Here is a 12,440-nt window from a genome sequence, read left to right as displayed (position 1 = left end):
ACGAGGAAGAGTCAGACAGATGCTCCAGGGCAGGGCATCCTGCCCGCTTCCTACCCCCGGGAATGTAAGTGACTCTATGATCCCGCTACTGGCCTTGAACTCCTTGCCCCCAGTGCTCCAAGGCCATGCCTCCCAACGACTGACCAAAGTGGGGGATTAGACACACTTCATCCGCTCCTGGGAGACTTTCAACACCTCTATTGGCTGATGGGCTCCAGAACATTCTGAAATCAAAATACTTGTACACCAATGTTCAGAGTAGCACTGTTTTTTTAAAAAATATCTATTTATTTGACTGCATCAACTCTCAGTTGCGGCACACTGGATCTTAGTTGCCCTGCGGCATCCCTGACCCGGGATTGAACCTGCGTCCCCTGCATTGAAGATGGATTCTTAACCACTGGACTACCAGGGAAGACCCCCAGTAGCATTATCCACAGCAGCCAAAAGGTGGAAAGGATCTGAGTGTCCATCAATGGATGAACGGATAAACGAAATGGTATACATACACACACAGTGGAACAGTATTCAGTCACAAAAAGGAATGCAATTACTTTATGGGCTGTAAAATGTATGAATCTTGAAAACATCAAGCTAAGTGAAATAAGCCAGACAGAAGAGAAATGCATGATTCCACGTCTACGAGGTACCTAGAACCGGCAAATTCATGGAGACAGAAAGTGGAATAAAGGTTACCAGGGGCAGATGGGAAGTAGGAAGGGGGAAGGAGTTCTTGTTTCACGGGCACAGGGTGTAAATCTAAGTTGGGGATTATGAAAAAGGTTTGGGTGGAGATGGTGGGGACAGGTCCACAACACTGGCAGTGTATCTAACGTTACTGAATTGTACGTTTGCACATGATCAAAATGATAAATTAACAACAAAAATGGGACTATGCCATTACATTTTTTTTTCTTTTTTTGCTTTGGCTCAGGACTCCCCAGAAGCCATGCAGAAGCCTCCTGGACTGCACGGCGGTCTAAGATGCGTCCACCCAACCCCTCTTCCTCCCTGCTTCACATGGGGTCAGGCTGGCATGTCTGAAGGCTCTCCAGCCTTCCCTGGTTGCCTCTTAATCTCCTTCCATACAAGCACTCTTCCCCTAGTCCATTCTCTGCCCATTCCATCTCATCTTGGCCTCTGCTTCTTGGAGGATCAGATGTATATGCGGGTGGAATGCTCACTCACTGGGTGGCAGGCACAGTGCCCACCCCCACCCCATGGACCCTTCTCAGAACAGAGAGGAGGACACTTCTCAGGATAAACTGAGCCACAGCAGGTTACACACTTCAGAAAGCTTTTTATTGGATTCAGTTTCCAAAAGCACAGACACTTGAGACAATTCTGCAAGGACCCTGAATTTTTTTGCAGGGCTGTTTTTGGCTACATTTAAAAAAAAAAAGGAAAAAGAAAAAAACCAACCACACACACAGCAGGCTGACCCTGCTCACTGTAAGGTCTCCTTGAAGGGTGGACAGTTCTGAAAGGCACTGAACAGTGATGGGTGGGACTGCCTTCCTCAGGCAGCCAGCTCAGCAAGCGCCCTGTCCAAGGGATCCACAGACCAGTAGCTGTCATCCCAGCCGAGGAACCAGCCCACGAACGAGGGAGGCTCGAAGCCCTGCTTCACCACGGTGATGGGGGTCCGCCGATCACGATTAGCTGGGTCCGTCTCGATGTACCGCTTAGCTGCAGACACACGGGCAGGAGAAGAATCCTCAGTGTCTCCGTCACCAAGGAGAGAGGTTCCATGCCTAAGAGGGTTTCGGTCCCACTGCCCCTAACACCCAACCCCTCCCCTGGACAACACCATCCCTTAAAGGCAAGGACAACCACGTGACTCCTTCACTGCCCCACCCAGAAACACAGGAAGGGCCAGGGGTCACAGTTTAACCTCCAGCTTCACAGAGCGTGCCTCCTTTTTCTCTAGCATCCCCTACTGGAAGGTATTAAAGAAACCAGCTTTTGGATTTCCAGCGCCCAAATCAGACTCTACTCAGCTACCAGAGATCTGCTCTCCCGCATCTAAATCCCGATGCGGTTATTCCCTGGGCATCCTGGGAACCCGAAGCAGCTTCTATCTGCCTCTTCCTCTTGGTGTGACCTACGGCTTCTGCAGGAACTGAGCTGTTCTCTCTCCATCCAGAGAGGGCTCACCAGGAGCTGGCCGTGGGGGAGGAAGTCCCCACCCCGCTGTCACGAACTCCCAGACCCGCACACAGAATCTGCTCCCACCCCACAGCCTGAAACAGACCCGCAGGCACGCATGGGTCCTCACCAGAGGTCAAGGCTTCTGTCTTTTCCTCTTCTTGAGAATCCTTACCAACCCAGACAAAGACCTGGAGGAGAGGTGGGAAAGGAAAGGTGTGAGATGAAGCCACACGAGGGGTGCTGACCCAGCTCGCTGTTGGAGGAAGAGGAGGAGGTTCCAGGTGTGGGCCGGGCACCCCCCCGCCCCAACCACAAAGCCACCCCCGCCCCAACCACAAAGCCCTTGGACTGTGACTAGAGGGCAGGGAACAGACACAGTGAGCTGGTGACCTTTGCGCCTCCCTGGGAGGCGGTCTGCCGTGTCTCTTTGGACAAATGGAGTTACTAGCTGATTACATTCCATCCAGACCACAGTTCCCCTTGAGAACAGGGAGGCTCTGGCAACAACGACCGCTCGCAGGCGGATGCAGTTGAGCAGCAGCTGCCGCTATGATGAGAAATTCCACCTGCCTCAGACTCCCCCGCACGTCCACGGCCCCCACCCTAGCCTGCTCCAGTCACTAACATCGACCACCAAGCGCGGACAGCCATCAGACAGAGACCCTGCTCTAGAAGTTCACGAATGATCCATTTTGGGGCATCTACTTATTCAACGAATGTGCAGACGAACATGTGCTCACTGGTTTATTCATCCACCCAGTAAGCCCTGAGAGTCTGCTGGGTGTCTGAGCCAACAGGGGTCTAAGGCTTGGAAGAGAAATAAATCATCACCACGACCACCGTCTTGAGTCTTAGGATGAGCTTTACTACACCAAAAAATCAATTCAGCTGATTTTTACCTGTCATCTATTCTGATGTGTATCTAAAATATTTTAAAGAATGCCTATCATTCATAAAATGTCAAAGTGTTCATCACTCAGTCGTGTCTCTTTGCAACGCTATAGACTGTAGCCCGACAAGCTCCTCTGTCCATGGGATTCTCCAGGCAAGAATACTGGAGTGGGTGGTCATTCCCTTTTCCAAGGGATTGTCCCAACCCAGGGACTGAACCCAAGTCCCCTGCATTGCAGGTGGACTCTTCACCATCTGAGCCACCAGGGGCCCCATTCATAAGATGGTATCAGACAACAGAACGCAGACCTTCTCGCCCTTACTTATGGACAGCTGTGTGCCCTGCTACACCAGCCCCTCCACACCAGCTATGTATGGTGTCTATTCTGTTCATCACAGGACTCCCAGCAACCCAGCATTCTGCCTGGAAGACAGTGATGCTTCATACGTGTTGACTGAGGGCATGAACAGATGAACAAGCAGAGTAAGGTGCCAATGGAACAAAGCTGCCAGCAGCTGAATGGCTAAACTGCAAACCCTTTGGTATTGATCTTCCAACCAGGGAGCCCAAGAAGAAGCCGGGCAGATGGAGGGCAGTCTTGCACCTGCACGGCAGCTACCTCTAACCCTGACAACTCAGAGAGGAGACAGCTTGCTAGGAAGGGCTAATGACTGCCATCCCCCACGAGGATGCAAGGCCCTTGGGGACAGGGGAATGTCTCCTTCTAGGTGAGAGATTACGCCTGCATGAGATGTGAACCAAAGCCCAACTTTCTTTACCAACAGGTTCAAAGTAAGAGCTCATGTTCCCCCAAGGCCTGGGGAAGAATGCTGGTCATCTGATTTGCCTTTCTAAGGTGCTTTGCTGTTGGCAAGGGGATTCTATCTGCCTCTCATCTGCGGGGATTATGCAAGGTAGGCACCATCGCACCCATGCTGCAGGTAAGGACATGGAGCTCAGAGAGGGAAGTTATTCATGGGGCCGTCCGTTACCTGGTCCCAGGTGTCCAGGAGCATGACGTCATCGGTGGCCAAGTCTTCCTGCATGAGCTCGCCGGGGACCTCTTCGATCTAGGAAGGGATGGAAGGGGTTAATGACAGCCCACCTGTAAGCCGCCTTCCCTCAGCTCTCTCTGCCCTCCGTGGGGAGCTGCTGAGCTGGCTCCAGCCTGTGAGGGGTCTGTCCTAGGTCATCAGAAGGTCTCTCCCTGCCCCTGCTGTGGATGCCTCAGCTTGCCCCCCGGAAAACACCTCCCAAGGGGTGAGCAGAGGGAGCGACCTTAGGCCTCCTCGGGGACTCACCACGAAACGCCCGATCTTGTTGGAGCAGGCGAAGAGGCGCGGCGGGTGGGCGTCCATCTTCTTGTCCTTCAGCCGTGGGGACGTGCGGTAGGCGGCCTTCCCACCCAGGGCCTCCCAGAAGCTGTCTGCGAGGGGAGGCCACGCCAGTCACCAGCTGACACCACCTCCCGCCTCCCGCACACCCCCTTAGACTCTGGGACAGACACTGCCTGCGCAAGCCAAGTGCTCTCAACCGCCACCCGGCATCGTAAAATCCCAGCGTGACAAAGAAGGGAGGGCCTCGGGACTCGACGGTGATGCAACAGAGGCCCAGGGAGGGCAGACTTGGCGGCAGAAACGGAGCCGGGTCAGACACGGACGACAGCCCTGTGGGGCGGGGTGATTATCCCCGCTCAGCAACGAGGCAGCCGAGGCTCAGAGGGCAAGCAGCTCACCCAGCGTCACACAGCTGGGCCGAAGAAAAGCCGCCTTATCTGGCTCCAATTGCCTATGTTCTTCCCACTATACCTGCTCTAGCCACATGTGCTACTTATATTTAAATGCATTTTCCCACCAGTCACATTTAAATGTATGTTAACTTAAGCATGTGACTGGTGGTGGTTTAGTCACCAAGTCGTGTCTGACTCTTTTCCAACCCCATGGACTAACGACCAGGCTCCTCTGTCCGTGGAATTCTCCAGGCAAGAATACCGGAGTGGGTTGCCATTTCCTTCTCCCGGGGATCTTCCCGACCCAGGGATCGAACCTGAGTCTCCTGCATTGGCAGGCGGATTCTTTACCACTGGGCCACCAAGGGAAGCCCATAAACATGTGACTAGTGGCCACCAAATCAGACCTAGCAGATACAGAACATGTCCATTCTTTCAGACATTTTTCAGTGGATTATGTGACTCTAGACCAAACTGTTCTTCCCCATCCCTGCTTAGCATCAAGCAAGAGAGAGAGGGCTTAGAAGTAAGGAGGGAAAGATCTAGGGTTAGCGTAACGGAAGCGTTCCTGCCCCATGGTGTGGAAACAAGGCCAGCCTGTGGCATTTCTGTCCATGAAGACCCTCAAGGTTCCGACAGACCACAGCCCCCATGAGGCTGAAGCTGCCGCCTACAATCTTTCCAGGCTTCCCACAAGTGAGCCCCCCTGCAGCTGCCTTCCCCGGCTTCCCCAGCCCACACAGCTCTCCTTTCTCTAACTCCCAGATGCCTCCCTCTCACTGACCACATTCTCATTTTCATCTTGTGTGTACGTGTTAGTCGTGTCCGACTCTTTGCGACCCCATGGACTGTGGCCCGCCAGGCTCCTCTCTCCATGGGATTCTCCAGGCAAGAATACTGGAGTGGGTTGCCATGCCCTTCTCCAGGGCATCTTCCTGACCGGGGGATCAAACCCAGGTCTCCCGCATTTCAGGTGGATTCCTCACTGTCTGAGCCACAAGGGAAGCCCCCTTTTCATCTCACCCACTTTAATGAACGCACGTTAGGGAACAAGTGCTGAGGCAGGAGGAGGATGACGAAAGCCCGAGCAGACAGGAGGCCGGGAGCCCAACAGCTCCACCCCCAGACAGCAGCCGCCCCTCCACCCCTCGCTCCTACCTGGCTCGCTGCCTTCCGCCACCTGCACGGGCTGGGCCCGAAGCACCCTGAGCAGCTCCTGGGCCCCGGTCTTCTCTGCCTCGCTGGCTCCCGCACCCACCCACAGGTAGGCGGCCGAGGGGGTTTTCAGGACAAAGGCATCGTTGGAATTCAGCGCGCCAGCCTTGGGCATCACCTGGGAGGGTAGTGCTCAGTTAATCAACCAGGAAACAGGTAAAAACTTTTCAGCCCCTCCTCGCAGCCCAGGAGACGCTGCAGCAAGACCAGTTCTTAAGGGCAGACTCGGAGGACGGAGCGTGTACCCCATCAGAGCTGAGGACAAGGACTCTGGACACTGAGGCACTTAGCTGACTCCCATGAGCCACGAATGCACTGTGCTTAGCCAAGGAGATTCTAGAAATCTGGGATGCATTAACAGAAGTTGAGCACCTAGAACAAAGGAGGTGATAATCCCATTGTCCTCTAGGCTGCTCAGTAGGATTGGGTTCAGGTTCTGCACCTTCCACCATAAAAGGGATAGCAGCCAACTGGAATGGAATCAAGAACAACATCCAGATTGTGAAGACTGGAGTATCTGTTAGGTAGTGACTTGCCCATCACAGAAGGTATGCAAGAGACACTGGGCATTCTCGAAACAAGGAGAAATCTAAGACACACAATCCTGCCGGGCAGGGAGGTACAAAAAGCTGCTTTTTAGCCCCTCGGCCAACCCCACCCGACCCTGTGCCCAGAGGCCTGCCCATCAGGCCTGGGAGGTTTCCGAGCTGCCAGTCCTGCGGGGGCCCGGGGTCCGGGGCATTACCTCCACGGCGCGGGTGGCTCCGGAGCTGCTGGCCCGGACCTGGAAGAGGCGGGTACTGGCGGGCGCCGTCTGCCCACCCTCGCGGGAGGTGCCTCCCCTGTAGATAATCATGGGTTTCCCACCAAACAGGCTCATGAGGTGAGCGGGCTCCTTGCCTTGGACCACACGGCTCTGAGGGGGAGACGGGAGAGCAGGTCAGGAAAGGGGGGTGGGAGCATCGTCCTGTGCGCACATGCTGGGCTCAGCTCAGAGCAGCTGGCGCGGCCCAGGCTCACCCCACACGAGCCCGTCACGCTTGCGTCTGTGTGTGGAGGGCGGCGTGACCCTACATCACGCAGGGGCTGGCTGGGGAACAGGAGGTGCAGGAAGGCTGGAGGCAGCCCTGCTGGCTGAGGTCCCCCGGGCACTGCTTCGGCCTTGCCCCTCCCACAAGGCCTGGCCTGGCTGAGGCTGGGTCTAGTCCAAGAACCCAGAGAGCCCATGTTTGCAAATATTCCCTTAAATGGAAGCCCAGGGATGGTTCGTGGACATTCTTCCCGGACAGCGATGTCAGCCTCGGCCAAGAAAGCTGCAGAGTGGTGGGAAACGAGCCTTCCAGGTCTGCGGAGAGCCCTCCCGCAGAGCCAGTGCAGCCTGCAGTCAAGGGCTCGGCGGCGGGGAGAGGGGACCAGGAGGTCTGAGAGGCAGCGGGAAGAGGGGACCAGGAGGTCTGAGAGGCAGCGGGAAGAGGGGACCAGGAGGTCTGAGAGGCGGCGGGAAGAGGGGACCAGGAGGTCTGAGAGGAGGAGAGGAGGTCCCATCTGTGCCTGCCCCGTGAGCCCGGGTCACTTCGCATTCCAGCCGTGATCCGTGCTGCCTAAATCTAGATCACCTCACAAGTGGGTTGGGTGGTGGGGGGTGGTTCGTGGTCCCTTCCCAGCAAGAGCCATCACTGCTGGGTCAGAGCTCAGACCCCAGCTCCACCCTGATGCTGAGAGTTCAGGCCACGTGTGATTATACATCCTCTGCCTGCATGTCTGATGAACCTCTTTCTCGCACCACTAGACTGTAATAAACCACATCACAGCGGTTCAGGGCAGGGCGGGGCTGGGGGCCCGGGGGAGGATCTATCCGTGTTCACAGTTGCAGACGCACCGTCCTCGTCCTGCATAAATGTTCATCAAAAGGACGGATGGGTGGGATGAGGGACGGTCAGACGAGTGAGCAGATGGGCAGGGCCAGGGAGCGGCCCCGAGGGGCAGCGGGCTGGGCTCACCTGCACGGGAGTCCCTCCCAGCTCCTCGTCCAGCTGAGCAGTCAGGATGGCCGAGGCGGCAACCTCATCCTGGGTGGACTGGGCACCCTGCCTGGAAGGGAAGTGAACCTCAGCACCTCGTCTTGCACAGAGGCCGGGGCCCCTCTGTCACCCTGGGCCTGAGAAACCCGCGAATCTCCAGATTACAGGTAATGAAACTGACATATAGACAGGAAAAGAGGTTTGTTTGAAAAGGAACCAGAGCCAGGACCCAAACCAACACACCACACACCCCAGCCCAGCGTCTCGTCTTCTTTCAGAGATCTGACCACAACCAGTGGACTTCCTCGTCCTAAAGCTGCCCCACCGGGAGATGCACGGTGAGGGGCTTTCTGCCTCACCTCTTCCTCCGCTGTCTAACTTTCCCATAACTAACCTGTGTTATCTGCATAAGCAATCTAACAGATCAACGTGTTGCTCAAAGAAAATGTTTTAAAAGCCTTCTCGTGAATTTTGCACCATGTGTGTATTATTAATACCGAGTCCAGAAACATTTCTTTCAAGCCGCTTTTAAAAGTCTGAGGTTGTCAAACTGAGAGGCAACCTACTGAGTAAGACAAATGCTCTTCCACAGCATCGAAACTGGGAAAGAAGAGTGAAGACTGAGGAACTGTCACAAGTTAAAAGACTGAGAACTGTCACATGATGATTAAACGCCACTGAGGAGACGTGATGACTAAATACTGTGTGAGACCCTGGGTTAGATCCTAGACCAGAAAAAGGACATTAGTGGGAGAACTGGTAAAATTCAAGAGGAGTAAATGGTCTTGCAACAATGTTAATTTCCCAGTTTTGAAAACTGAACTATGGTTAAGTAAGAGGTGACCACAGAGGGAACTGTGTAACAGGTATATGGAAACTGTCTGCACCATTTTTGCAACTTTCCAGCAAGTCATTTCAAAACGAAAAGTTTAAAAAAGAAGAAACCCATCAGTCAACCTTTAAAAAGTTGGAGATTAAAAAAAATAAAAAAAATAAAAAAAAATAAAAAGTTGGAGATTGCATAGTAAGAGAAACGAACTGAAAAATATACTGAGACATCATTTTATCAACCCTAAAGCTGACAAACAGCGAAAGTGTGGTAACACAGTCCACCAGTGAGACCACGAAGAAACAGATACTCTCATTTGTCACTGGTGAAAACGCAAACGGCACAAAGTTCATCTAGAGAAACTGGGTGCTATCTATCAAAATGACCAGCGCATTCACTGTCAGAGCCAGCTCCGACTTCTGGGAACTCACTCTAAAGATACTTCTCTATGCATCCAAAATGATGTTTGTTTAAGCCAACTAATCATAGCAGTGCTTGTAATAGTAGGAGTCTGGAATCAAAGCAAGTATGCATCAGCAGGGAATTTGTTAAATAAACTACAGGAGAGCCACACAGTGGAGTATTACGTGGCTGTAAAAAAAAGAGAGTAAGGAAGCTCCTTATGGACTGACATAGTCTGAGCTCCAGGACGTGTTAAGTGAGGGAAAAAGAGGCAAAGTGCAGGACAATATACACGGCATGCCGTCTCTTGCATAAGGAAGGGAGAAGAACTAGGAATACAGGGTCAGATTTGCTTCTATCTGCATGATTACTGGAAGGATATACAAGAAACTAATGGAAGCAGGCATCCACAGAGGAGTGAGGATTTTAGAGCAAGGTGGAAAAGGGACAGGACAGGGACAGGATTTCTCCATGCATGTGTTTTTAATCTGTCTTGATCCTTAAGTCATGAATTTATCATCTCTCTTTAAAGAATTAAAAATAATTTTTAGTTAGAAAACATCAGAGGATAAACAGAACTTAGAGTGGAATTGAGGGAGAGATTTTCTGTTCGTTTCTCCCTAGTCCCCACGTCTGTCCTACAATGGACATGCGATGCTTTTATGAGAAGAGTTTACAATTTGAGAAGTAAGACAAGCGGTCCTGCCCCGGGGACAAAAGCCTTTCCCAGGGGAGCGGGGCTGTCCTGGTTCAGGTTCACACACCTGCGGGCTTCCCTCAGCCCTGCCCACTGCCCCCACCGTGGCCATGCTCCCAGCGTGTGCCCCCGGCTCCCCCCAAGCACAGGACCCCAGACCCTCACCAGTTGTAGATGATCTGTCCCTGACGGCCGCCGTGGCGGTAGTTGTACAGAATGATGTAGCTGTCGCCGCCGTAGAACTGTCCGTACGTGGCGGGGTCCACAGGCACTTTGTTGGAACCTTCAATTCTCCAGATCTACCAGAGCAAAGCTGGGCTTAGAGACCGGACGGCATTCCCAGCCCCCAACTCAGACCAGCCGAGAAACCAGCAGGTGCTGGGTAGCGGTTACACCGCAGGATTGCCCTCGGACTCAGCCTGAAGTTAAATAACTTGCCGGAATCACGGAGCCACTAAGATTCAAACCCAGGTCTTCTGTTCCAGATCCTGACGGTGCACCCCTGCTCCCCCCGTACTTCCTCCTCATGGAGAGCAGCACGGGGACGGGTAGCTGCATGGGGGGTTTAGAAAATGCTTTTGGTGCGTGTTACACAGAGCAACACAGGCCCAGGTTCCAGTCAATACACAACCTGGAGCCAAGCCAGGCTGTACCCCTCCGCAGGCTGTGCACCCCTGGACAACTTGCTTACTGTCTATGAGCCTCAGTTTCCTGATCTGGAAAATGGGAATAATAAGGGATGTTGTAAGGATCAAATGAGTCTAGCACAGTGCTTGGCACGGGATGATGGCTCTGCAGGTGGCGGCTACTCTTAATAATTATGACGATGATGACTAATGCTGCCACTGGCTGTATCAGCAGGCTGTCTGGATTTTAGATATCACCTGCCAGGGCAGGGTCGTCACTGAGTGACCTCGGAATGACTCCTGCGGGCAGAGCTCTTTGCAGAGCTCCGGGAACACGGTTGTCCGTGGTCACGAAGCCCTGCAGCGCCACCTGGTGGTACCGCGAGTCCTGGCAAAAAGAACCTTTAAACCTTGAAAACTCCTGACGGTGATGGAGCCGGACCAAGCCTCATTTCACCAGGGGCTTCCCTGGTGGCTCAGACGATAAAAACATCTCCCTGTGATGCAGGAGACCTGCGTTCAACCTCTGGGTCGGGAAGCTCCCCTGGAAAAGGGAATGGCAACCCACTCCAGTATCCTTGCCCATGGACAGAGGGGCCAGGTGGGCTACAGTCCAGGGACTAAACACTTAACTTAAGCTTCATTTCACAGATGAGGAAAGTCAGTTTCAAAAAGGTTAAGTAACTTGGCCAAGACCACACAGCTGAGCTGCCAGGGCTGTTCCCACATTGCCCTAGCCTGGATCATTTTCATTGCACGCTCCTCTTCCACTTAACTAATGAACCAATGACAAAATCAGTAATAAATAAAAATGAACATTTTTGCCATTTCTATTATGTAGGATGGAATCAATGTTTGAAGTTAATTCTACCTCCTAAACATCTCTGAACTCCACTCCCCACCTCTCCATCTTCACTGTGAACTTCTTGGTCTCAAGGCCATCTCCTCTTCCCTAAACCACTGCAACGACCTCCTCATGAGGTCTCTACTCTCATTCTCCTGCCTCTAACTCATTTTCACAGCGAGTTCTGGAAGCACAGAACTGAGCCTGTCACATTTCTGCCTTTAAAAAAAAACCCCTCACTAGCACCTAATGGTTGATACAGAATCAAGGCCACACCTTTGGACAAGGAATTTAAGGCCCTTCCCTGAGGATACCATCAACACCAGGCTTCCAGGACAGCCCCCTACCCAAATACCCACTCTCACTCTGGCAGCAAACTCCTGCTCATACTCTGAGGCCCCACCCAAGGGTCCCCATCTCTACGAAGACTGCCCCAACCACCCACCTCCACTGCCCTTCCTGCGTTCCCAGAGTCCCCATGCACCTCCCATCTTCCACTGGCCACACAGGTCTCAGCAACCAGCTGTGGCCACCTCCCCTCCCAGACTATGCACTCTTCACGGGCAGAGCGGGGTCTCAGACCCTTGGCAAGGAGCCTGGAAGACAGCAGGTGCTCAGGGCATGTTGGTTGTAAAAATCAAGCAAGACCAAAGAATCCCACCCATCAAAACTGTGGTCAAAACCTCTTAGAGAAACACCCTCAGAGAAGAGGTGGGCCAGAGGGGCCAGGGAGGGAGAAGGCAGGCGCCTCGACACGCCCACCCCAGCCCCCAGGGTACCTGCTTCTGCCCTCTGCCATCGTCATCCATGCCGTGCTGGGCAGCCATGGCAGTGGACGTGTGCAGGGTGGCGGCATCGAAGGGCACGCGCTCCACGTTGGCAATGTGGCTGGAGAGATAGCTCAGGCCCGGGCCGTCCGTCTGGTCTGGGTCCCGCCAGTTCTTGAAGAACTGTTTGAACAGCGGGGTCTCGCCACCCTCGGGAAGGACAGAGACCTGGCAGGGACGGAGGAAGAGAAGGTCGTGGCTGGACCG

At 53.5% G+C, this 12,440-nt stretch overlaps 1 protein-coding gene across 4 annotated transcripts in view; it reads right to left on the bottom strand.

Annotated features, from left to right (window-relative positions):
* Nucleotides 1-1,280: 1,280 nt before the first annotated feature.
* GSN (gelsolin) overlaps nt 1,281-12,440 on the bottom strand; it is a 56,827-nt gene continuing 45,667 nt past the window's right edge. For all 4 annotated transcript variants that reach the window (XM_043453644.1, XM_043453645.1, XM_043453646.1 and 1 more), the window contains 9 exons: nt 12,186-12,401; nt 10,102-10,235; nt 7,988-8,078; nt 6,733-6,903; nt 5,931-6,105; nt 4,345-4,469; nt 4,036-4,113; nt 2,279-2,339; nt 1,281-1,689 (listed from right to left, as the gene is read on the bottom strand). In XM_043453644.1, the coding sequence (XP_043309579.1) occupies nt 1,520-1,689; nt 2,279-2,339; nt 4,036-4,113; nt 4,345-4,469; nt 5,931-6,105; nt 6,733-6,903; nt 7,988-8,078; nt 10,102-10,235; nt 12,186-12,401 (1,221 nt within the window). In that variant the 3' untranslated portion in view covers nt 1,281-1,519. The remainder of the gene's footprint in view (nt 1,690-2,278; nt 2,340-4,035; nt 4,114-4,344; nt 4,470-5,930; nt 6,106-6,732; nt 6,904-7,987; nt 8,079-10,101; nt 10,236-12,185; nt 12,402-12,440) is intronic.

The sequence above is a fragment of the Cervus canadensis genome, chromosome 30 (genome assembly GCF_019320065.1).
Source record: "Cervus canadensis isolate Bull #8, Minnesota chromosome 30, ASM1932006v1, whole genome shotgun sequence".
In the NCBI taxonomy this organism is placed as follows: Eukaryota; Metazoa; Chordata; class Mammalia; order Artiodactyla; family Cervidae; genus Cervus; species Cervus canadensis.
Note: the sequence above shows the minus strand (reverse complement) of the source record. Positions and strands in the feature narration are given on the sequence as shown.